Source organism: Vanessa cardui, chromosome 4 (assembly GCF_905220365.1).
Source record: "Vanessa cardui chromosome 4, ilVanCard2.1, whole genome shotgun sequence".
In the NCBI taxonomy this organism is placed as follows: Eukaryota; Metazoa; Arthropoda; class Insecta; order Lepidoptera; family Nymphalidae; genus Vanessa; species Vanessa cardui.
This window is the reverse complement of record NC_061126.1, coordinates 12,503,130-12,530,003: the sequence shown is the minus strand read 5'-3', so window position 1 is coordinate 12,530,003 and position 26,874 is coordinate 12,503,130. Positions and strand designations below refer to the sequence as shown.

Genomic DNA, 26,874 nt, shown 5'->3' with positions numbered 1-26,874 from the left:
TTATAACGTTAGTGTAAAGATCATATTCACATAATAAATAAATGTTGATAATTTGGGATAGTGTACTTAATTCGGATGTGATCGGTTATATGAATTTTGCCGATGCCACATCTAAGTTCTGTCGTACTATACTGGTTTCTTATTAAACCGAATTACTTTTTAAGAAAACTTTTTATTATCTGTATATTCTGATAACATTCTGTAGACAGAAGGCAACGGCTTATACCCAGGAGTGGATTGCGATTGTCTAATGGTGATTACGAAGAGAAGACTTTCAGATGATTCTATTTTCAGATTTTTTTTCTTTAAACAAAACAAACCAAATGAAACTATAAATAACACAATACACAATAAGTAAAATCAAATCAAGAAACTGTACAACTGTTTTAATTGAATTGATAATCTTTGAATCCAAAAATATAAACATATTAAACCTCATTGCTTCGTTAACGTACCTTAAATTGGCGAGATCACTATGACCCAATTTATATTTCCATATGTATACGTCATCAACGCTATACATAACGGAAGTGCCCCTTGAGATAGGTATGGCCTTTTATAGAGGCACCTTCATTATCGGACACAATGAAAAGGGGATCACAAGCGCACGTGTCACAAACATAATTATGGGAACGTGCTTCCCTAGAAAAACACTACACAAAACCCAACAATACGGTATATACCGTGCTTAATCTATATTTTATCAAGTTTCAATTTAAAGGTTGGGTAATATCTAACTCTTTTTCTAATGTCTAGCTGACACACCCGATATCTCTAGGTCTTGTGCTTAAATATCGAATGGGTGCTGTTAAAAAACAATAATTTATAAGTTTTTTTAATAGTTGACGTCACCTTATTAATTTATTATTACTTCCCCTCTGTTTTTTTTTTATTTTTTTTTTTTATAATGTTTCGATCTTACAGTACAATACAGCCTGTACATTTCTCATTTCTGGGTTAAGGAGTCCTCTAAAGAATAAGGTTTGGAGCTCATTTCATCTCGGGTTGGTGGATTTCGATCTTATGCCTACACAATTTGCAATCCGCGTTTGGCGGATAAATAAATAAGTGACATGAAATTAAAAAAAAAATATATATTTTCGTAGAATGGAGCGTCACAGTATCTTATGGATATTCTCGAATTCGATTTCATTATAATTTCTAATATAAGTCGAACAATTGTAAAGTATAAATTTCGGAATAAGGTTCCCTTAAAAAGAGCAGACGGTTCTTATCATGATAGTCGACCCACCGACCGACGACCGACGCGTAAATTTAAATCTTTATCCTCATGAAATCAGCGGGAAAGTTTTACGATTAATGTCGAGAGAAAGTTCCTTTCATTATTTCGAAAGCAATTTTTATACTGAATGAAATAAAGAAAATCAATAAAATATTATTATTATTTTATGGTATAAATATTTATGGATAGTTATATGGGCTACCTGATGAGTGATCTCAGAGGCCCATAGTCTTGAGAGCGTATAAAATTTTTACCATTTTTTAATAACCAATGCCCCCCCCCCCACTGACCTTGAGAATCGAGATATTATGCCCTAAGGTTAGAACTGTGCTCATTCTCCTTTCAAACCATTCTATCCCAAGTATGGGCTATTTGACTGGTTTTTAAAATCCATTTTATATTATTTAGTAGAGGTTAAGGAACCCAGCAAAAGTTAAGTTTTTTAATTCTGGTACATATTTGCCGAAAAATGTCATTGACGTTTCGAGCACTTTACAGCGTTCGTGGTTACGGGTAGACTCTACCCGTGACCACGAACGAACGTCGGGATGCCAAAAATAATTAATATACGCGATTCAAATCCGTTATAACTAGTTTTATTTCAAGTAGTTAGTTCTTGTTTATTGGGAAGATAAGTAAAATAAAAAAAAAATCTTTTATTGCTAAAAATCGTTTATTGGGAAGATAAGTAAAATAAAAAAAAAATCTTCACAAACAATTACTTTAAAAAAATGTTCGCGATATAATTTAGAAAATAATATTTGGCTACATGTAACGAATGCGAAACCAGGGCAAATCGGTAGTCATGGTAGGTCTAAAATATTATTTTACTAAAACAAATTTAAAGTTCAATAAAACAAAGCAAAAGAAATAATCACCTTTTAATAATATGGAATACTTAGAAGCAAATCTGAATAAAATATCCATTATGGAAAAGACTAAAGTTAAAATTGCTTAAGCATTGACCTCGTTCAAGATTGCTTGTTGGCAGTTAGCGGTATGACGTTGCAGGTGCCAGCATAAACATGATATTAGAATCTTTATGAAGTACATACCAGAAAAATATATTCATACTAAAAGTTTTCATCTTTGGCAACGTTACAAATATTTGCTTTAATTTGAAATTGGAAGACTTGGCAATGGAATGAAGTAAGTCCAGGCATCATATATTATGATTTATGATTTCCAACATTTTATGCAATTTCTTCGTGATTTATGACCATCGACATTGATTCAAGTATGTGAAATATATTTTACTTACATAATAAATACCTTCATCGCTATATATTAGGTATATGAACAGTTAGAGTGCAAATACGAGCATGTGCTTAACAACAGTGGTTTTAATTGTATGATTTAATAAGCCATAAATTTGTGGTAATGCTTTATTAGGTAATTAATGTCAAACAGGTTTAATGATAATGTTTAACCCTATTATTCATAGAGGTCTATTCGAGGAAACAACTGAAATATATTGCGTCTCTTTCTTTTATGCAATAAAATTTATCGGAATGAATTAGTCGACTATATTTACAGAGATGCAATAATGATTAATTCGGTAACTATATATACGTTAAATTTGAAGGTTCTTTTAAAAACAGTGCTACTCAAACCTGTATGCGATAAGCCTTATTGGCATTATAGCAAGCATTTAAAACTGCAGATTTAGAGGTATGTATAATTTCCAGTTCACGCCAAGACAGTTACTGCATTGTGATGCCGCTAAAGTCTCAGTAACTGAGAGATTATCAATTTTTAGTATTTGTATAAATGTATAAAACATCTTGCGGGCTTAGCTAGTCTACGTCACTGCTCGAATAAAAAGCGTGGGGCCACTTTTGTTTATTATAGTAATTATATCAATGCAATTTTATAAAGGTTATAATTAAATCATATTTGAATATGAGGAATGAGACTTTTACTTGGTGGTAGGGATTTGTGAAAGCCCGTCTGGGTAGGTACCACCCACTCATCAGTTATTCTACCGCCAAATAACAGTACTCAGTATTGTTGTGTTTTGGTTTGAAGGGTGAGTGAGTCAGTGTAACTACATTCACAAGGGACATAACATCTTAGTTCCCAAAGTTAGTGGCACATTGACGATGTAAGGAATAGTTAATATTTCTTACAGCGTCATGGTAGATGGTGACCACTTACCCTCAGGTGGCCCATTTGCTCGTCCGCCAACCTATACCATAAATAAAGAACTTTAGTCAAGTCTTTGTTTTGCGTATGGGAGAGCATTAATTTTAATCTTGAAAAATGATTATTCGGAAATTCTTTCAAGATCGTACTTCAATGTGGGATATGTATTATTTATTTATTATGTTTTATTATTGTAATAAACTGCGAATTTATCAAAGTAATATATAGCCTCCAATAAGCACTTACTGCTACTAATAAATAATATCCAGGTATATTATATATTGTACCTTGAATATATCACGGAAAAGTGTGAGTTTTTTTTTTGTTTCTCCGTGATTACGACGAACCTTTGAAGCGAACAAAGAAATTCGTTAATGAATGTAATTTGATTATTATCTGCCTCAATTAGGTTTTCTTTTCGTGTTATTAAAATGTGTTTTGTTATATAATATGATATTTTTAAGTTATTTATTATTATAACTACTAATGAAGTCAACAGCCTGTAAATTTCCCATTGCTGGGCTAAGGCCTGCTCTTCCTTTGAAGAAAAGGTTCGGAACGTATTCCACGTTTTTCCAATGCAAGTTAGTGTAATACACATTTGGCAGAATTTCTATTAAATAAGACACATTCAGGTTTCCTCACGATGTTTTCCCTCACCGCCGAGCACGAGATGAATTATAAACACAAATTAAGGCCACAATCAGAGGTGCTTGCCTGGGTTCGAGGCCGGAATCATCGGTTAAGATGCACGCGTTCTAACTACTAGGCCATCTCGGCTTAACTAATCACGTATGAATTGTTAGTTATCAATATTACATTCTGAAATAGCAAAACATATTTTTTTGATACTTGACATTTTTGATCAAGGATTTTTAATAAAGATAATAATATTACCAACTTCTTATTGTTTGCTTATTTTATCTATATTTAGAATATACATATATCTACTTGCTCATAAAACGAAAGAGAACATGTAAATTTCGTAATTTACAAGTTCAAAATGCTTAAACTCCAAAACATTCTTAAGCATCGTATAAGAACCCCCAATAATAAAGCTCACACGTAATCCCCTAACCAAAATTAGCAGCTTCAATCAAAACGTTTACGCAACACCAGCTTGTTTCCCATAAAATATCCAAGGTTGTTAAGGAATTACCTTTGCCTTGGAATTTCGTGTCGATGTTGGGATAAAGCCGTTGGAAGTTTTAACGTGTGTTATCGCGATCCTCACGTGATCCATGGATTTTATCTTTGTCGCTTGGATACCGGGAATATCTTCGTCCATTATTATTTTTGAGGGAAATTATTAATTACGTAATGTTAAAATTTATATAATTTCTTTGAAATGTTACTTTATTTAACGTTAATATTTAATATACATATACAAATAACTGTAAGTAAAAAATGATTATGTATTTTATTTTTTATTTAAATAAAAAAAGTGAATAAATCTAGATTATATTTCAGATAGTGAGATATGAATATTCGCCAACTTCTCTTTTCACTGTATTAATCGGATTAATAGATTTTAGGTGAATCTTGAGAAAATGTTTTGGCGATGATGCTTAACATGTGGGTACCAATAAGTTGGCATTAACTCATGACACAAGATACGACAATTGCCTATCTATTTAAAATCTCTGCTCTTCCGTAAACGAGATTAACTATTATAAACATTGAGGAAAATATGAGAGTTAAGTGGTGCTTGCCCACTTCGAATTTCTGGTAAATAGGGCATCTCAGCTAATTCCTTAAGGAGATTTTTTCTCACTAAATAAAATTACTACAAACAGAATAATAGATTCAGAGAGCTTTATATAATTTCATATTATAAAAAGCTATCTGAAGTTATCGCATAAAACAAATGATTTCTATAGATTTTCAAGAATAAGAAATTATCTAAGAATACGTCTAATTTTATTCAATTGAAATGTCAAATTAATTGATTTTAACTCTGATTGATTGACTCATTTGCCTTTCGCGTTTGGGTGACACATTCATTAATATTAATATTAATTTTGCACCATCAAGGAGTCACTTGAATCTCGTAGATTTGCATAACAACAATCAAGATTCAAAGGTTCGTTGATAAGACGGCGTTGGAACAATAAAATTTTAATTTTCAAGTTGACCCACTTTTTTATGATTCGATCGAACTTGAATCATCGTTTGGCTCGTCCCTTCAAAGTTTTCGTGTTGATACCAGGATAAAAGCGGGTCCGGTTTATTGCTGTGTCTCTTTTTATCGTGATTATCCTGTACGACGACTACGCTCCCTTGTGTTTCGAAGTTGTTTTTGTTCAAGTTTGTCTATATATTTTTTTTTATTCATTTAACCTTGTGTTTGTTTCCAACTTTCTCGTTTCTGTTCGTTGATTAAGTAAGTTTTGTTTTTTCAACTGAGTCTTCTGTGTTTGGATTGAAAAGAGGATTCGATTGTGTCTTTTAATATTTTTAATCTATTATTGTTATTAAATAAATAAAGATTAGATAAAAAAAATATCGTTATATTTTTCCAATATTGTCATTTAAAAAAATTATAAACAGTTACCGAAAAGCGTAGTTTTTTTTATGGATTTATTTATAATAATTCATAATTCATTTATTTATTTGCAAGAATATGGTACACAATACAGGTGTTCATTAATATAAATTCTCATATTCTACCGATTTATCGGTGTGCAAAATATTAAACATGCCATAAATAATAATTTATATAACATTAACAAAAGCAAGACTACCATAAATTCAATCACATTAAAATAAAATAATAAAATAAAATTAAGGAATAAATAATTTAGATTAAAAAAAATAAGGATTACATAATAATACAAATAGTTTCAATATTTTCATCAATTTTTGTCACATAAATATTCATTAACGTTATAGTACAATTTATTCAAAAGCAAATCAAATACCTTTTTTTTAAACATAGTAAATGGTAAATCCTTTAAGTGGTCGGGAATATTGTTATATATGCGTATCGCCATACAGTATACATTTTTTTTATATAAAACTAACTTTTGTACAGGAGCATAGAGCTTATGTTTATGTCTAGAATTTGTACCCAATACATCACCATTTGTCTTAAATAAATGTCGATGTTTTTGGACAAACACACTTACTTCGTATATATACAGACAAGGAAAAGGAAGAATTCTTAATGATTTAAAGAGCGGTTTGCAACTGTCTAAACATCCTACACCACATAGCGATCTTAAACATTTTTTTTGAACTTTAAAAACTCTATCTGAATCTACGGAATTTCCCCATATTATAACTCCATATCGAAGATTGGAAGATACATATCCGTGATATGCTAACATTGCGGCTTCTTTAGTGGCTACTTTATTGAGACGTTTTAAAACGTATACAAATTTCTCAATTTTATCACATATTGCATTCACATGTTCTTTCCAATTACAGTATTTGTCTACATGGACCCCTAAAAATAACGTTGAATTAACGTTTTCAAGTTTCGTATTGTTCCCTGATACATTTATATCTAAAAAATTACTATTCGATGTTTGAAATTGTATAATTTTAGTTTTAGATAGATTGATTTGTAGATTATTATTATCTAGCCAGTTTATTACTTTTGTCAAAACGGTGTTGGCTTCCCGTTCAATATCCTGTCTATTGTTACATTTTATATTAATTATTGTATCATCAGCAAATAAGATACATTCGTGATTTAACGCATCTGGCATGTCGTTTATATAAATAAGAAATAGTAAAGGTCCTAGAACACTCCCTTGTGGAACTCCGTAGCGATTTACCAGATAATTAGAGAAAAAAAAAATGCCTTTTAGACTTGCAAACTTTTGTTATCAGCACACATTGTTCTCTGTTATATAGGTAACTTTTAAACCATTCGAGCTGTTGACCTCTAACACCATACCTATACATTTTTTGTAATAGTAAATTGTGAGATACGAAATCGAAAGCCTTTGTCATATCTAAGAAAATTGATAAAGGGTATATTTTTCGATTTAAACTTTCAGTTATACTTTTTATGAGTGTAAAGCAGGCTAATGTTGTGGAACTTTTTTTCCGAAACCCATATTGACAATTCTTTAATATCTTGAATGTTGTTAAAAAGTTATATAATTTATCACTCATTACCTTCTCGAAGATTTTTGAAATTATTGGTACTAAGGTAATGGGTCTATAACTACCGGTATTAAGCGGATCACCTCTTTTATATAATGGTTTTACTATAGATTTTTTTAGTCGTGATGGAAATATACCTTCTTCTAAGGATTTGTTTATTAGATGAGTATTCTTTAAATTAACTGTGACTAAGCACTAGATTTTGTAATGTGATCTTTAAATAATCAAGAGGTAATATTTGCTGGTTCGCATGTAGGTTATCTTTGAAGTAATGAATCAATTTATTTAATAATAAATTTCACCCACGAATCCGGTGGTTCACTGGTATTATCAATATCATGTAATTAACAACGAAGTGATCTTTTTAGTCTTTTTAATTAAAACACACCACGATAAACTGAAATCGGGGCTACAGTTTGTATATGAATGTGGGACTTAATATGTTTTTCACAATTTTATATTAATGTAATTATTAACATTATATTAAAACTGTTTTTCTATTAATAAACATTAAAATCATCAAACGGCTATGATTTAGGGTTCAACAACCTGAATGTCGTTGCACCGTTATTTTATCAATAAATGAAACTCTGATTTCCAAACCAAATATTGCTCTATAAAAAAATATTCTTGGAACAATATATTATCACACATTACATATATATAATAATTCAATTATTCCAATTCCATCAATCTATATTAACTAATTATTGATTAATTTAGCGAACACAGATTATACTCACTTCTGTAATTGAAATATGTTAATAGTGATACGAGTAGCCACTTTAATGAAGTATTATAAATGATATAGTAAATTAACAAAATGTGGTTTCAAGAATTTGATTTTATAACATTAATTTATTTTACAAACAAGCTTTTCAAATTGTGAAGTTATGTTTGTTGTGAGTCAATTTGAATGTTAATGTAATCATTTGATGTTGTTTTAATTTATTACACATTTTAGTTGGTAAGGCTCTGTGCAATGCTCATTGGAGACTAATGCTAACTAATGCATTATATATTGTTATTTATGATATAGGTGGCAAACAGAGAGGAAGGCTTACCAGTTAGAAATTGAGTACTAGCACTCTTGGACATTTGCAAGACTGGCCGGTTTGCAGGTGCATCGCCAGTCTTTAAGAAATGCGCACGGGTAGATTTCCAAGTAGGGTCGGTTCGGAAATACTGCCAGGGAAAACTGTTTACAGAGTCGGAATGGTTGACAGTATTTTGGATTTTTGGACATCTTGGTAGTTTGGGTGTAATCCAGCATCTCTTCGCAGAGACAATGGATCAAGCAAATCGGAAATGGCTTGATCGCCAGTCATTTTGAATATGGTAAATTCTATGAGCTACATTACTCTGTTGCATTTTGATTTGAGTGAGGTAAAGGAACTACATATATAAGGGATATTATGTAAAATATTGGCATGTGAAGTAAGGGATGGTAAAAAATTGTCATTCCATGCTATGTATATGAGCAATCATGGCCCATTAGCTCATACCAACAGGTGGCATATTTGACCGTTTGTATATCTATGTTATATAAAGAAAAAACGTATTTACTTTACTTTTTTACTGTATGTAACGAATGTTTTCTATACATTGTTGATTTGGTTACAGAAATGTTTTGCATCACGCTTGTTACGTTTTAGGCTTTACTGTCTGTGCAATGATAGTGTATGAATCACCAGTGCGCGCTAGTTCTTATAGACCGGCCTACCATTTTGACAAATGTGTTTGTAGGATGGAAAAATTGTTTATTAAAACTGAAAAGCGTGTAGCAGATGAAATGGCAGCGGCTTTTTTCGTGTCTCACTTGTTCTAGTCACTTCGTGTATAAAACAAAAAATCGTTCCAAGTTTTTCCACTGAATATTTGACTGTAAGAAAAATCTAGTCTTCCTTTAAATCTAAAAAATAGGTCAGACTTTCAAAATGAGGATCATTCTCAAGTAAAATCTTTCTTCATTTAAAAAAAAACCAAAGGTTTCGATTTCGATGTTCTAAATTTTAAGTATTCTCTAACGCTAATTTATCATGGACTGTTTCTTTCGCCCTTAAAAAGTTACTGATTTAATTAAAAAAAAGTCATAATATGTTTTTTTTTTAACATTGGAACGAAGTTCCTTTATGGGACTTAAAGTAGAGTAAAATGTTAGAAATGTTTACCTATATAAAAGGCGTTATGCTTATGCCACCTCTTTTCTGTCTTTTTATAATGTTTTTTTTTTTTTTTTAATTATTTTCAAACGCTATTAATAAGTTATTTAAATGTATGAAATATAAACTATTTATTACATAGTAACGCCAACACAAACCTTGTGAGCTAAGTTATCATGTCTCATGTCCCTTTATTTATAATGGCTCACACTAACCCTTACTGGAACACAAGAATATCAAGTACTGCAGATTGGTAGAAAAATATCCAATAAGTAGGTAGCTATGTGGGTAGTATAAGTAACAACAAGTTACATGGGTACTGAATGTATGTATGAAAGATACTATACAAATATGATATATGATACAAATATAAAGACTTAATTATCTAAAGTATCAGACGTTAAATGACCTACAAATTGGCTAATGCTTCTTTATGAGAAGTTTTTTTCTTTTATGGAATAGATTGGCGGACGAGCATATGGGCCACCTGATGGTAAGTGGTCAACATTACCCATAGACAATGACGCTGTAAGAAAAATTAACTATTCCTTAAATCTTCAATGCGCCTCTAACCTTGGGAACTAAGATGATATGTCCCTTGTGCCTGTAGTTACACTGGCTCACTCACCCTTCAAACTGGAACACAACAATACTGCGTACTGTTGTTCAGCGGTAGAATATCTAATGAGTGGGTGGTAACCTAACCTACCTAGGCGGCCCAATCACCAAGTAAAAGTTAGAAGTTTGAGAGTTTACAAAATTTTCTTACATTAGTTTTAGTTATGACTTGTTAGATACACTGTTGGTCGATTTTCATCAATCGTCAAAATTTCCTCACGATATTTTTCTCTATACGAGATAATTTAAAAACATAAATTAAGCACATGAAAATGCACTGGCGATTGCCCGGTCACTAGGCCATCTCAGCTCATATTTATAATAACGTAATAACCAACTTCAGAGCAATTTAATTTCATTCAAATGTTCATGTGATTAAGGAATAGTTTTGCATACAAATAATCTGAAAGTTTTTAATGATACGTTTCCGTTCGTTGTGTCACTTTTAAACAAAGAATTAAATCGCAGTTGACTCGACTTACGGGTTATGTCATTTGCGTTTTATTTGTCATGACGGACCAATAATCGAACTCGAAATGCAAATGTGAAATAAATTATCACACCAAAGAGGTGATACTGATAATGTCAATGATTTCCAGATGGTCACATAGTATAACATAGACATGTAATAAATAAAGATCATCAATGATAAATAAAGTAAAAAAAAGTAAAGTAAAGTAACAGCCTGTAAATTTCCCACTGCTGAGAAAAGGCCTCCTCTTCCATTAAGAAGAGGGTTTGGAACGTATTCCACCACGCAGTTCCAATGCGGGTTGGTGGAATGCACATGTGGCAGAATTTCGATGAAATTAGACACATGCAGGTTTTCTCACGATGTTTTCCTTCACGAGATGAATGATAATGATGAAGCCTGGGTTTGAACCCGCAATCATCGGTTAAGATGCACGCGTTCTAACCACTGGGCCATCTCAGCTCAATGATAAATAAAGTATACTTAACTATTTATAAGAGCTTAAGAAACCTTAATTTCAATATAATAAATTATTTTTTGATTTCACTCATTAGATATGTATGTCATGAGAATTGAATATGTCAAAGATATGTTAAACATTTAGCACCACGTAGAACTCTCATGCCAGATTGTCATTAAATGCTCAAAGAATATTCGATATAAATGTATTTAAACAATATATTGAAAAAGTTCTGTCATGTATGTGCGAGTAGTTTTTTAATGCGAAGCATCTATTGGCCTGCCTTGGGATAAATTACGTAATATGAGGGAGTGAGTTTTGTAATGTGAAACATTGGCCTTCTTTTTGGATCAATGACGTAACCTACATGACTCTTTTTTTCTATCTTCATGCCCATTTTCCACTGCTACTATCTACTTTGTAGTGTACTTGTGTAGTATACATACTTTTTTGATGACCATAATTTTTTTTTTTTAATAAAATGGAATTACTTTGTAACTTACCGATAACGTCGAGCGCGATCCTGTAATTTCTCGTCGGTGACACTTGAAAGTCGACGCGACATCTGTATATAGCTCTGTCACGGGATTGTACGTCTTGGACATGTAGGGCTGACGTCGGCTGGCCGACCCATCTGGCGCGCTCGCCGAATGTGTCATCGGACCAGTGACCCGTTGGGCCCGGGACGCGCGTGTCGTAGCTGTAACAAATTAAAGGATTATAATATTTGCTATTTTTTGGGTTTGACCCAAAACCGAACTTTTATAATTTCCTTTTTTCGATCTTTTATACATGTATTCAATAAATACAGATACGTAATATTTAATGATAACATTATTTAATATCCTGTGTACTAGTATTTAGTCATATATGTCAGTTTATATAGATACTCAGCATAAATAGATAACAATCTAAAAATGACAGAACAGAATCGTTTTTTTTTTTAATTTAGAACAAAATTTGCAAACAAATGTTTTGGTGAAATTAATCATGGCGTTAATCAAAATCAAAGTTTGTTTTGCAATTACGTAGCTCCGATATATTCCGACCAAAATTTTGTTTAAAAAAATATATCGACTTGAAAATGAGCGTATATTTTGTCAACATGTAAAGGGAAGCCAGCGTAATATACATTCATATTAAAATCCAACATCAATTAAGCACACACTCAGTCAGATAATATTATTCGAGCGAATTTATTTAATCTCCATTACAATTAGATTACATTGATTAATGCCCAGCGCCGATTGTGGATAACCGTTTACAATTTACATATTTAATCTGTGACGAAATGCCCAATATTTCATAGGACTTGTCGCTTTTAATTGTGTCCAATTAGTGAGCAAAATACAAATATCATTTATGTAAAGAGTTTTAATTCAATATAAAGTTAAAAAAAATCGCAACCGACCTTTTGAAAATACCGTCAAAAGTAAATTTAAATGTAATTTTACAAGCTCTATTATATTTACAAACTTAATAATCTTATTAAAGGTTTTGAAAGTGAACTGTAAGAGAAAATCGACATGGAGCACATTATGTACTACTGTTGTGTATTTCTATATATTGACAATTTACTATTGCACTGCTGTTGGTCTACTGCCAAGGTTGTTAAACCCGAGTTTTGTCGATAAAAAGTTAGCGAGTTTTTCTGTCGAATAATTCTCAGTCACAGCACGAAGTTTGTAAGTTGGCAGTATTTACACCTCGGAAATCACGTAAAATAGTTGGTACTGTCCCTGAAATCCCTCTAAGCCTGTCGTATTGTCGTCTCATCGGATTAAGGTAGTAAAGGAATCGCATCTATTTTTTTACGGACTTGTTTACCATAACCTGTACAGCTGGTTTGATATCCATAGTGTTTGGCCACTGGGAATGAAGTAAGTGAATGAAATCATATTTTATAATGTTTATCCATGGATACGATTCTGGCAGAATTTTTACGCTACACACGTTTCCTCAAACTAATTTCCACGCTTATGAGTGCTCGACATTAATGTAATTTCACATTTTTTGGAACATCCTTTTATGTCGCTTTCAGTAGATTGGACTGACAGAAATCATCATGGTGAGGATAAAGCGTTATGACACTTCCAGGTGACCTTTCCTTTCCTCTTATTTTTGTTGTATGCGATTATATTCTATTTTGTTATAGTCATTAAATTATTTTCATTGTTAATTTATTTCTTTGTATCTGTTATGTAATATAAAATATAACGAAAGAATTTTCCATCTTTCCGGATGTCCTGTGACACTTTTCATTGTATTTTTTGTAATAGAATTACAAATTATTATAATCATGCATGTATTAAACGGATAGAGTTCTTCAATCGAGATTTTATGCCATACTTTTGCTGTATATTAAAAATAACGAAATAATATCTGTCGTATCTAAACAACGATCTTTTGCTGTATTCGCAAAAATAAAAATACATCATTAATAAAAAAACACATTTATACACACTAAATACGATTAATAAATATTTTTTATGAAATTTCAGCTCAATGGATAAAACGACTTGACTAATACTATACAATATTTTGGTAAAACAAAATACAAGTTACACAAAAAATAATAATTTATAGGCAAATAATGCAAAAAAGTTCATAAGATTTACGAAATGCATGACAAACTGACGCTAAGATCATCTGTGGATAACTTATCGCTATAGATAGACCTGTAATTATCATTTATAGACCTAATCGACATATCAGAAATATAAACCTATTATTAGTCTATTGGAAGAGCTAAGATGGCCCAGTCGTGAGAACGCGCACGTCTTAACCGATGATTGCGGATTCAAATCCAGGCAAGCACCAATATACATATATTATGTGCTTAATTTGTGTTTATAATTCATCTCGTGCTCGGCGGTGAAGGAAAACATCGTGAGAAAACCCGCATGTGTCTAATTTCATCGAAATTCTGTCACATGTGTATTCCACCAACCCGCATTGGAACAACATAGTAGAATATGTTCCAATCCCTCTCTTTAATGGTAGAGGAGGCCTTATCCCAGCAATGGGAAATTTTCATTCTGTTACTTTACTTTACTATTACTCTATTAATATACCATAGTTCAAATATAAAAGACATTACATCACTCATCTGAATGGTAGCAAAAACTCAGCAATACAGTGTATTGATGTTTGGCAGTAAAACAGCTGATCGGTTGATTTCCCTACCTGCTATATTTACCACCCATTAACCACCACATTTTATGAATCGTTATAAATTCTCGCAATTTTTAGTATTAATTAAAATAAAACTCTCAATAATCAAGATAGTGTGCCATTAAATATCTTACTAGAGAACCACGAATTTAGATAAATATTTATGTGTGAATTGCTAGCTGCTTTCCTGGAGTTTTAGGGACAGTGATGGGCATGAAAGTAGCGTATGTATATTGGGGTTCAAAAGTATACTAAACTTCATTAAATTCAGCAACAGAAAGAATTTTTAATTTCACATTCGCATTTATAATATTTTATGAGCTGAGATGGCCCAGTGGTTAGAACGCGTGCATCTTTACTGACAATTTTGGGTTCAAACCCAGGCAAGCACCACTATATATACATGTGCTTAATTTGTGTTTATAATTCATCTCGTGCTTGGCAGTGAAGGAACACATCGTGAGGAAATCTATATGTGTCTAATTTCATTGAAATTCAGCCACACGTGCATTCCAACAAATAAGTTCCAAACCCTTTCTTTAATGGGAGACGAGGCCTTAGCCCAGCAGTGTAAAATTTACGGGCTGATACTTTTACATTATTCATAATATTTTATTTTTGTTTAGACAAACAAAGTTACAGCAATAAATATAATAATCAATAATATTTAGTGGTGTTGATCAAATATCAATTAATGCGATCAAACAAAATTCAATGGAACACGGAATAAACGCTAAATCTACTCTACAGATTATGTACAATGGTTTGACCTGTAACTGTGTTTGGATAACTATGTATAAAGCTATGCGAGCCTACGCAAGTTCTATAAGCTGGTTGTACACGCTTATTTGAAATAAATCCGATTCATCCCTTTATTCCCTTTAACCTAAAAAATAACTAACTATTGATGAGGGGAAGCCTGTCATTATCGTGAACTTTGAGATTATAGCTATTCATATGAATAACATAAATCAATGAAATTGTCGTCAGTACATGCACTTTAAATATACTATACATAATGTTGAAGAAGACATAGAAGTTTGAAATTTCAAATTTGGAACGTTCAGAATATTGACCAATCTAGAAAATCTGACAGGTTTCATTCAGTCATTGCACTCTTTAGTTAGCAACGTGGTTGGTCATGTGAAATTACTAACTAAAGTCTTCTTGTGCGAATTGTAAAAACAAATAATTAAGAATGAAATTGTATTCTCTTGAATGTTTTCTTTTTTATGTCATGGGCAGGAGAGGTGAATGCGTTACCTAATGGACAATGGCACTATAGAAAATTTAGAATTATTACCAATGCGGCTTCAACCTTGATAACTATCATATATTTTGTACTTGTGTGTAGTTAAATGTAGTTAAAATTGCAGATTACTAAGTGTTGCTGCTTGGCAGTAGAGCATGAAAAAATCTGAATATCGCACAATTAAGCTTATGCTTGGTTCCTATATTCGTTAAATTGGCGTATTTGTATTGATAAAACATGTATATACGCGACGTCGACACTCACGATTTTTTTTTAATTCGGGCGTTTGTGAATTATTTCTTGCAGGCAATCATCCATTATGGTAAACTCTTTACAGAAATATACAACATTGATCCGAGAGTACGAATAGCGCTCATAATTTTCTATCAAATTTAGGAGTATCAAGGTCGCTGAGATCAGTTTTGCATAGGTTGCTTCGAATTAAGATTCCCTAGGAACTTGGGCAAGTACTTAATATTGTTACAAAGAGATTGTCCTTTAATTTCGCTTTATAACTTTTCAATATTTAAATAAATTTTTCAATCCTTATATAAGATATATGTATTCCATAAAATATTTTACATGTGTAATATATGAAAACAATTTTGAAATGGTATTTTTATATGAATACTATTTTTAGCAGGCCATCGTATCCTTGTATATTAAATATTCAATGAAGTCAATTTTTCGATACAAGGTTTTCTTTTTCATTTGTAGGAAATATAAGAAATATTCGTAAACATATTGATTTTTCTACGTTACATTAACAGCCTGTAAGTTTCCCAATGCTGGGCTAAGGCCTTCTTTTCCTATGAGGAGAAGGTTTGGAACATATTCCTCCACGCTGCTCCAATGCGAGGTGGTGGATGCACATGTAGGTTTCCTCAGGATGTTTTCCTTCACCGCCGAGCACAAGTTGAATTATAAACATTGATTACTCAATATTTTTCCCCCGATCTCAAAGACAAGTGTGTACACGTACTGTATCACACTCATTGTATGATGTAACAACAATCATCTAAAGAGAGATAATTTGCAGGTTAGGCTTAGGTTAGCTAGTTAATTAAGGCTTACTTTAACAATGAATATAAAATAAAATACCTAATACTTTTGCTATGTTTGAAATATGTAAGGGGAAAGCCAAATAAACCACCTAGTGGTTTGTGATCAGACCACCCATATCAATGTCACTGTAAGAAATATAAACCATTCCTCACATCGCCAGTACGCTAACTACCTTGGGAACCAAGATGTTAACTTTTGTACTGTGCCATTGTAACTACAGTTACAATGGCACAGTACAAAAGAACTGTGCCATTGTAACTGTAGTTACAATGGCACAGTTCTAAAATACAAAAATGGTCAGTACCTATTACTGCCGTTTGACGGTAGTATATCTGATAAGTGGTATCACCAATTAAACCTGCTAGTATTACCAGTATATACGCGTATCTTAAACAAGTATCGCGGGCTTAAATCCGGGCGAATATTTACATACATTTTGATAAGCTAACACGTAATTGAATCATTGAATCCTACTTTATTAATAATTAAAAGAACCACCCTTATATGTTTTTAATTTTATATTATTAAAATAATATATTCGTATGAAATGCGTGTTTTATGAATAACAATACTAGAAGCTATACAATTAGATATAATGGCTAGCATTGGTGCTGCATACATGAATAGTTCATGTAATGCAAACAATTTGTGTACCATTATTATTAAAATAAATTACCTTTCTTGAGGTCGGATGTCCTATTTGCATTTGTATCACCGACTCACAATGACTTATATTAATTGTTATGTTATATTACGTTTGTGTCAACATTTGTTATTCCAAGATGTAATCTTATATCTGAGTTTTATGTAAATCAAATATAAAAAATGATAGAAAATTAACTGTTTTTTTTTATTATTTAATAGTCGTATTTATAACTATAAGATACTGCTTTGCACACGTTCATGTAATATTTTATTTAATTTTTTTTTATAAGAAACAAGAGATCTTAAAACGAACTGCTCGCCCCGGCTTCACATTGGTACACTAACGGTTTTTAGATTGAAAACAGTACCATGGAATTTTGGATGGATTATTGAAATCCTAGGCTATTCTCTATAATTTTATAAACCGTTTTATTGAATTATTAATTGAAGATAACCACAAATAAATCTGCGTTGATTAAAAATCGAAACGTATAGACAGACTGCGGAAAGCAACTTAATACAAATTATGTTGCATGATCAAAATGTGATTATTTTATACGGTGAAATCAAATGTTTTTTGCTCAAAATACAATAATAAATTTTACTTTGTAATAATAATTTGAATTTATTCTGTTAAGAAAATATTTAAATAAAAAATAACTTCATGGAGTCTATGGAACTACTAAAGTCAATGGTTATATTCAAACTATTTAATTAATAATATAACACTAATATGTTATATAGGGTAAAACAAAATCCATTTAGTTTCTGAAAATCATGTTCATACAAAGTCAAGTCAAAATCCTTACTCAATATGGAATCATTTCACTCGCTCATCGTATATCAAAATCAACCACAAATATCCGAAGCGTGAGAACCTTAATAATCGTAGTCAATTAAAATAGATTATGTGTATAAACACCTTAATGTTCATTTTAAGTTTAAACCACACTGCGGACGCTTTCCGGTTTTGGATGAACCATTTACGATTTTAGCGATCTACGTAAACAATGTGGGTTATTTTGTAGCTATGGAAATTGTCTGAACGCTCTATGGAAATTATTTGAAACTTACCCTGCAACGCTTGTGTAATTCGATTATTTTTAGTCACTTATTTTGAATAATTGATTCAGTATATGTTTGAAAATATTGGCGTTGATATATGATTACGGATTATAGGATTTAGATAGGAAATGAAATGTCATCGTATGTGTTATAAAAAAGTAAAGTAATAGCCTGTAAATTTCCTACTGCTGGGCTAAAGGCCTCCTCTCCCATTAAGGAGAGGGCTTGGAACATATTCCACCATATTTGTGGAATGCACATGTGGCAGAATTTCAATGAAATTAGACACATGCAAGTTTCCTCACGATGTTTTCCTTCACCGCCGAGCACGAGATGAATTATAAACAAAAATTAAGCACTTCAATCAATCAAAAATGAAATCATCGGTTAAGATGCACGTTTTCTAACCACTGTGCCATCTCGGTTCGAAAGTGTTATAAATTACAGGAACTTTCGTATTTCATCAATAGAACATTTTGAAAATAATTGTATCACGGGATCGGAAGGAACAAAGTCGTTTTGTTATTTGTTGAAGCTATTTGAGGCAACACAACATTTAGCGATTAGATTGGAACTCGCGACGGTTGCATGTTATAGTGTAATTGCTACTGTTATTTAATTTTGTAAAGCATAACCAGGGAACTAACATTTTAAATCATAAACTTTTATTATTGAAGACATTTAACCGAAAAGGTAGAGGAACTAGGTACATTCAAGTAATTAAATAAAAAAGAATAAGCCACGACGATCCAATATATTATATATATTAATTTTCAACATAGATCACAGCTTCAAATCCTTAACCAACACTGAGTTTTCTAGTGCTTAAATTCTACTGAAAATTCATCTCTTGCATAGTGAAAGTGTACCGGATGAAAGTCTGCCAATTTTCACTAACCCATACTAGAGTAACATAGCGGAATATAATAAAGTCAAGCAGCGGAAAAAAGCTGAATCAATTGATATATTATAAATGTATTTTAATCGATGAAAAAACACAAATTTATGCAATTTTGAATGCCAAGCTATTCAAGAATATGAAGACATTTTGTCCGTTCATCACTGATCTCTAGAAGCGTACAACTTTGCGTCAATTATGCAAACAAGCCAAGCTAACTTCAAACTTTAGTATCGTGACGCTTGCAAAATATACTTAATTCAATTACAACAAATTGAATGACTTTATAGAATAATATTACAAGGGAATCGAGGTGTAACTTCCGGTTCTCTTGACATAACTTTATACAAAATACGCAATTTTACTTGCAAATTTGACATTCCTATTCAATTACATCTACCATAATAAACGCTACAATGGAGTTAGCTTCAATACTATCTGTTTCCTTGAAATAAAGAACGAGATGACTGATGCAAAGATATCGTTGCAAAAAATAATATATTTTTTATTTTAAGCGCGAGAACGATTGAGTTTCTTTTGTAGAAAGTTCCTCTTTTTGCTTTTAAATTTCTTTGCTCAACATCCGTCCCTATTTTATTGTGGAATACCTCAGATAGCGACCTTGCTTTTACTTTCAAGCAATAATAAAAATAATAGGCTCTCAGCTGGCCAAAAGTTACGGAGACAAAATTTTATCCAACTAAACCGTATAGATTTATGAATGGAAGTGAAATCTTCAGGGAATGATGAATGATGCGTTTTTACAAACTATTATCAAAATGAAATAGAATTTTCCACAAAAGATGCTACTGTTTGTACAGGCGAGCACTGGCTCATACACCGACAAGATAAAGACAAAACAATACAACGGATATAATACCTCAGTACTGTAGGTTACTGACGTATGAGAGATGAATGATATTCTTTAGTGCCACTTTTTATATGCAGTCCTAATCTATGGGATGGTGCTGATGTTAGGAAAAAAATTATAATTCGAACCAACACCACTGCATATTTTTTTTATTCGAAATTCAAAATAATTGTACCTTTTCCACGTTCATTTTTCAACCAGTCCTCTGCCCAAGAGTTGCCTAAAAGATATCGCTACTTTAGCGATAAGGCCGCCTGTTGCACCTCATACATGTTTTATTTAATCTAAATGTTAAATTTAGTTTTAAGTATTGGTGAGAAAGAAATAAAAAAATATGATTATTATTTTTCTTTGTTTTCCAAATTCTAGTCTTTCATGATGGTCCAGTGATTGGGACACGTGAATCGTAACTGAAAGTTGCCGATTCGAATCTGGGCAAGCTCTGTGAAATACACTCCAATCTCCTCCTCGATAGCAGAAAACCTTCGGTCCAAGAGTGAATCCCTAAAAGGCCGTTATTTTTTTACATTCAGTCTGTCATTTTTTATTGTTACGTGAACCTACCTCGTTGAATGTAGGGTATTCTGAGATAAGCCGGCTAAAACTCACTACGCATAAAAGCAAATGCCGAAAACCTTGTGTAAATAAAACATAGTTTTTTACAAGCCTTCAATTGTTTCTAAATTCGAATATTTTGAAGTGTTGCAAAAATACGACAACACCCTGTAAATTTCACACTGTTGGGCCTCCTCTCCCTTTGAGGAGAAGGTTTGGAACATATTCAAATAATACATTTTATCTGTATATTATGATAGACTGAGATCATAATTGTGAAGATATCACAGTAAAGTAAGAACTTGTGCCTGTAGTAACAGTGGCCACAGTATTTCTGCATGGCGGTAAAAAAAATATTATGAATTCGTGGAAACCACGCATACGGTTTTCAAATCAAATAATAATCATAATATAAGAACCTTAGCCAACAATAGTTGGTTGTTGGTTGTGTTGGTTGGTTATGACCAACACAAGCGTTAGTGAGTCATTTTCATAGAGTTAATTCGTGCTTACAGCTAATAGCATGCTCAGCGGTTTAAGTAAACATCGTGAGGGTCACAGGATTATGTTGTATGTGTCTAATTATTCCATTTACCTGCAAGTTGTTTAAACCTACTCCTCGAGGGGTAACTTTTCGCTTTCATTTTTAGCTTCCGTACCCAAAGGGCAAAACGGTCCCTATCAATAAGACTCTGCTGTCCATCTGTTAACAGGCTGTATCTCATGAACCGTGATATTTACATCCTTGAAATTTTCACAGATTGCGTATTTTTGTTACCGCTATAACACCGAATAACATATAACAGACCTGTTTTGTTATAGATTATTGTATGGAACCCTTCGCGAACTAGTCCTATTCGCTCTTGGCAGTTTTATTTTTCTTTTATCTAGTGAGTCACAATAATCAGTTTCTACACATCTGAACATCGATATCAGCTGTTTATAATAATTATTATAACTAAGCTAGTTGCATAATTAAACTTATTTTAGTAACAGAATAATTGAAGTTTTAAAGACAGTATTATAATAACGAAACTTTTCTATAATTGTTTTGTAATTATATTATAAAATGATTATTTCATAATTCCCGCAATCAGATAGCGTGCGCGTGAAATAACGAGGACGGTTATATTACTTGGAAGTAATTTCGAGAAACTATTATTAAAAAGTTCAAAGCTAAGTTAAAATACTGTTTTATATTTCTATTCAATGACAATAATAGTTTTATATCATAACTACTTTATAATTACACAATGAAAGGACAAAGGCTACTCTAACGAGGAATTATTAACGTATAATTCTCATTGGTGTAACATAAAAGGAATACGCGTAAGAACCACAAAGCCTACATAAGCCCTGAAAATCTCTAAATTCTAAGATTTTGGCGAGATTTGTAATAATGCCGCGAATATAAATGCCACTTTTCAACGGTACGTAATATGATATTTAACTTGTTTGAATATAGAACAGATTTATATTGTTATTATACACTATTCGAGTGTTTTGTTTGTTCGTTTATTTTTAAAATTGGAACGTTAATTCAACAACGTCACCAATAATTAACTTCCTATATTTAATGAAACATTTGAGTCATTAGAAACAGGACGTATTTATTATCGTTTTTCTTGAATAAAGATGTTAGTTATCATATGACATTTATTTAAGCGTTGATTATGAAAACACGTAAACTTAGAAACCAATGTATTTCAGGGGGTAATTAAATCATAAACGCCTCGAAACTTTGTTAGTTAGTTGACGTTTCAAAATGTTTAAAGTGACACGAGAGACCTATTCTATTGGCTTGAGATAAATGAACCTTAGCATGTATATTAGATACACTTATTATTCTGCAATATTAAGGACTACAGTTCTTGATTAATATATCTTTATTTTTACAACATTCTTTCTCGTTATTATTTGTCTACACATATTTTTTACTTGCGAAATTCCGATTCCTCACCGATGTCCAAAATAAGTTTTTGCAAGAATTAATCAAAAGCTTAAGTTATTTACTTATCTTTAATTATATGTCATTACAGTTGGCAATACGAGCTATATCTCATTTCCATATTATATTTATCTAAAAATCCATAATTCAGAACCCATTTTTAAACCAACATTTGAGATATTATTGAAACACTTTTGATTTTATCGCCAAATATTTATATTGTTAAAACGACAAACATTGATTTTTTTCACAGTATGACCTATTCCTTAATCTGTATAAATTCCTGCTAATATGTAATATTGAAGTATTCTTACCTACAGCGCAACAGCGCTAATTGCGCACGGTATAACATCAAACAAATGTCTACGTAGTACAACAGTAAGAGCCTGTATTTTTTTCATTGCTGGTAAAGTTAAGCATATGCAACAGTGGTTACACAGGCTAACAATCACTTGTCAAAATTCACTTTGAACTATCTCGATTAATTCTTAAATATTTTACAATTATAATCATTAAAGACAGATGTAGAGTTTGCTATTTATTTCTATTTAAAAATCAAATCCTCGCAAAGAATTACAACGTTATTTGCTGAGAAAAATTCTACTTAATACTTAGGAATTCTAGGCAGAGTTCTTATTTATTACCGTCCTTCTTGTGTCACTGATTGTACCATGTTGACTCGACCGCACCCGTTCTAGCCTCATACATTTTACAAAGCAATTAGTCTATTTAGTATCCATGCAACTGGAAAAACACATGCAATTTTAATGAACGTTGTTTTTAAATTTATTATTTGAAGTATTGCCGTCTGAGGCAGTGTTAATTATTTATTTGTTTACACTTACGAATGAAAATGAAAGTGAATAATGAAAGTGTAGAAATAATTAATGGTTTCTACAAGGATTTATGGCTAGTATGCCATAAAGGCAGTTTAATATAATAATTTGAAAAGCTACGTTAAAAACTCTTCCAAGACATGCAGGTCTAATTACTAAATAAACTAGGTTTACACGTATATAGCAAAGGCATTTAGCATTTTGTGTTATTCTTAGATATATAAAACAGTGATCTCTCTCTGGGTAAGTTTGTAGAAAGGATAAAAATACTTGTTTAGTTAAGAAAAATAATGAATAACTACATATTTAATTAACCAATAGAAAACAACAACCAAAGTTATTCAAAAACTTTCAACAAAATGTATTTATTGTATGTATTCCGTTATAGCAGATATAAATTTTCCACTTAGTATACACAGTAATTCTTCCCTAGATATACAGTTTGCTTAAGTTAAGATCTACGAGTCCATAGGGTCATTTTGGCTCTTGGCTTATGCTTAGTTTTAGCTTTGAACTATACCTATAAATGGTGTGTAGCTATAGCTATAATAACGTATTCAGCATAAGTCCTTTACCACAGACAGAGCACTTTACCGATAAGTGTTTTCAAAAACCATATACATTTATTTTATTGCAGTACCTTGCACGTATGTAATTGAATTATCCTTTGCTTATAAAGGCTGTGTACCGATTGTATATTTAATGAATTCTCTATCCTGTTCTTTTGAATGTCATATATGTATAAAAGAAAGAGATAAGTAAGCGTTTATGAATAGCTGTAAAATGTAAGGTTTTAAGCAGTGATCATAGACCTCTATTAAAATCTTACTTCATTATATTACAACCAATCAAAACAAACCAAATTGAGCAAACTATAGGTGTTTGTAGCAGTAGCCAATAAATAATTACTCCTGGCTGTAAAATCAGTAATAATACATATTATTCTATTGGTAAAATTAAAAGTCTATACGACTGGTCGTCGAGATAGCCCAGTTATTAGAACGCGTGCATCTTAGCTGATGATCGCAGGTGCCAACCCGGGCAAGTACCCCTGAATTTTCAAGTGCTTAATTTGTATTTATAATTCATCTTGTAAAGAAAACATCGTGAGGTAACCTGCATGTGTCGAATTTTGTAGATATTCTGCCACATACAAAAGTGGAATACACATTCCACCAACCATTCCATACAATAATTATGTTCCAAACATTATCTTCAAAGGGAGAAGAGTGGAAAATTTAAAAAAAAAAATGACTAGTCAACTACATCACGTCTACACATCAAGAGTACGTGTAATTTTAAATTTAGAACTTCAATTGAAAGTAATGATTATGAAAGTCTATTATGTTCCACTAGAAATGCAACAAAGATGATGATGCTGTTTCTATCGCTAATATTCTACGCGTCTTTACTACTTTGTTTCTTGTTGAAAATTCAAAGAATAATACGAACTAATTAGTTATAATCTTATTAAGAGGCTGCTTAGTTAAGCAAAACTGTGTTTTATAAAGTAAACGATGAACGAAATAGAAAAACATTGCTGTTGGTGTTTTTTCTCTTTCTGGTGGTTGATGTGCCAGTCGAAAGAAAAAGACACGATATTTTTTAGTATCTGTACGTTTATACTTATATTATTTCAGAATACGTTTGATGTCCGTAGGCGAGTAGTATTTTATTATTTTAGTATTTTTGTTTTTTTTTTACACCACTTTTCATGGGTACGCCAATCAGACTCCTCGTGTTCGATTCCCCGGCCGAGTCGTACAGAAAAAGTTCATTAATATTCTGTCTAATGTTGTTACTTCCGATTTTCTTTACTTACATTGGGATCGAAGTAATGGATGTAATGTTGTCCAATATTTATTATTATTATATTTAAATACTATAATCCAATAGGTTAATTTTCTAAGGTTGGCAACGCACCTAAAAATCCTACGGTGTAGCAAATATCCATAGGCGTTGGTAGTAAGTTTCCATTAGATGCTCTTCCAGCTAATATATGGCATAAAAATAGCGCTCATGAGGAAAGCCATTTATTTATACCAAGTTTATTTATTCTTAGTATAAAGAAATGGACAATGTATCAAATATTTTATTTGTTTAGGGTTCTATCTTCATTATTGATATATTCGTCTCTTAGTATTTCAAAGCTATCTTGGTAGAGGATTCGTTACGTTTAATTAGAGTGCTCGTTACTTGTTTGTAGTAAAATATGAAAAATATTAGTTTCAATATATTTTTATGAATAAATTAATCAATTATTTTACAGCGATGAATATTTATGAATATATAATTTTATTGTTAATTAGAATTGCAAAACAAATTAGTGTGACCGCAACCAGAGGGATATAATCTCGTCCACTATTTAATGACATGTATATTTAAAAATCCATTGCAAAAGCCGTTACTTATATATAATTTTGTATTCTAATAACTACGATCATACAATTTTTAAACAGCCGACATTGACTAGTGGTTAGAACGCGTGCATCTATACTGATGATTGCGGGTTCAAACCTACCACCACTGAATTTTGCTGTGAGGAAACCTATCCATCAATCAGCATTGGAATATGCTCTGAGCCTTCTCCCCAAAGGGAGAAGAGGCCTTAGCCCAGCAGTTGGTAATTTACAGGCTGTTAATGTTGCATGTGATACTCAAAGGTTATCAAACAATAACTTTAAAATCAAATAAAACGAAAAAAATGACTTTGTTTACGTAAATATTCATCGAAAATCAGTATCTATTGACGAATTATTGGTAATATTTGTTTAAAGTTATTTATACCGTGCGTTCCAACATTAGTTAATTCCCTGCAGCGTTTATTATAAAACTTATCTTGTATAAACTTCGAAATCTTTTCATCAGCTCATCAAAGTTACATAAAACAAATGTTTCTCTGACGCATAACATGCTTTCCTTTTACTATAATGCTTATAAATATACTCAAAACAAAGTCCACTGATTAAGAACTGAAGTTACCATACAATTTTATTTGTAACTTTGGTAATGTATAACTGCAAGTCGCGAGGACCGGTGTCAGATCATAGCCAGGCATTTGGAAGTTGGCAATGACATATTGGGTGAATTTACGTGCATTCTGATGCCTCCAGTGACGGATTGCCGTGCTATCGGACTGTGATAGTGAGGCAATAATTATTGCCACCTGGGTTTGGGTACACGCGCACTGCCATTTACAGTTCACTCGCCATTAATGGTCATCGTGAACAAAATGAGAAATCTAGAGTATATCATAATCATTAATTGAATTAAGCGTTAGAAGATCAGCAGGAAAGATAAGTCATGTCAGTTATTCTTATTACTAAAAAGTTTTTTATTTTTTTTATAT

General features: G+C 31.8%; 1 protein-coding gene across 3 annotated transcripts in view; it reads right to left on the bottom strand.

The window, feature by feature from the left end:
• The window catches only part of LOC124544047 (nephrin-like), a 246,889-nt gene that overhangs the window by 42,229 nt on the left and 177,786 nt on the right, over positions 1–26,874 (bottom strand). For all 3 annotated transcript variants that reach the window (XM_047122441.1, XM_047122442.1, XM_047122440.1), the window contains exon 4: positions 11,720–11,916. In XM_047122441.1, the coding sequence (XP_046978397.1) occupies positions 11,720–11,916 (197 nt within the window). The remainder of the gene's footprint in view (positions 1–11,719; positions 11,917–26,874) is intronic.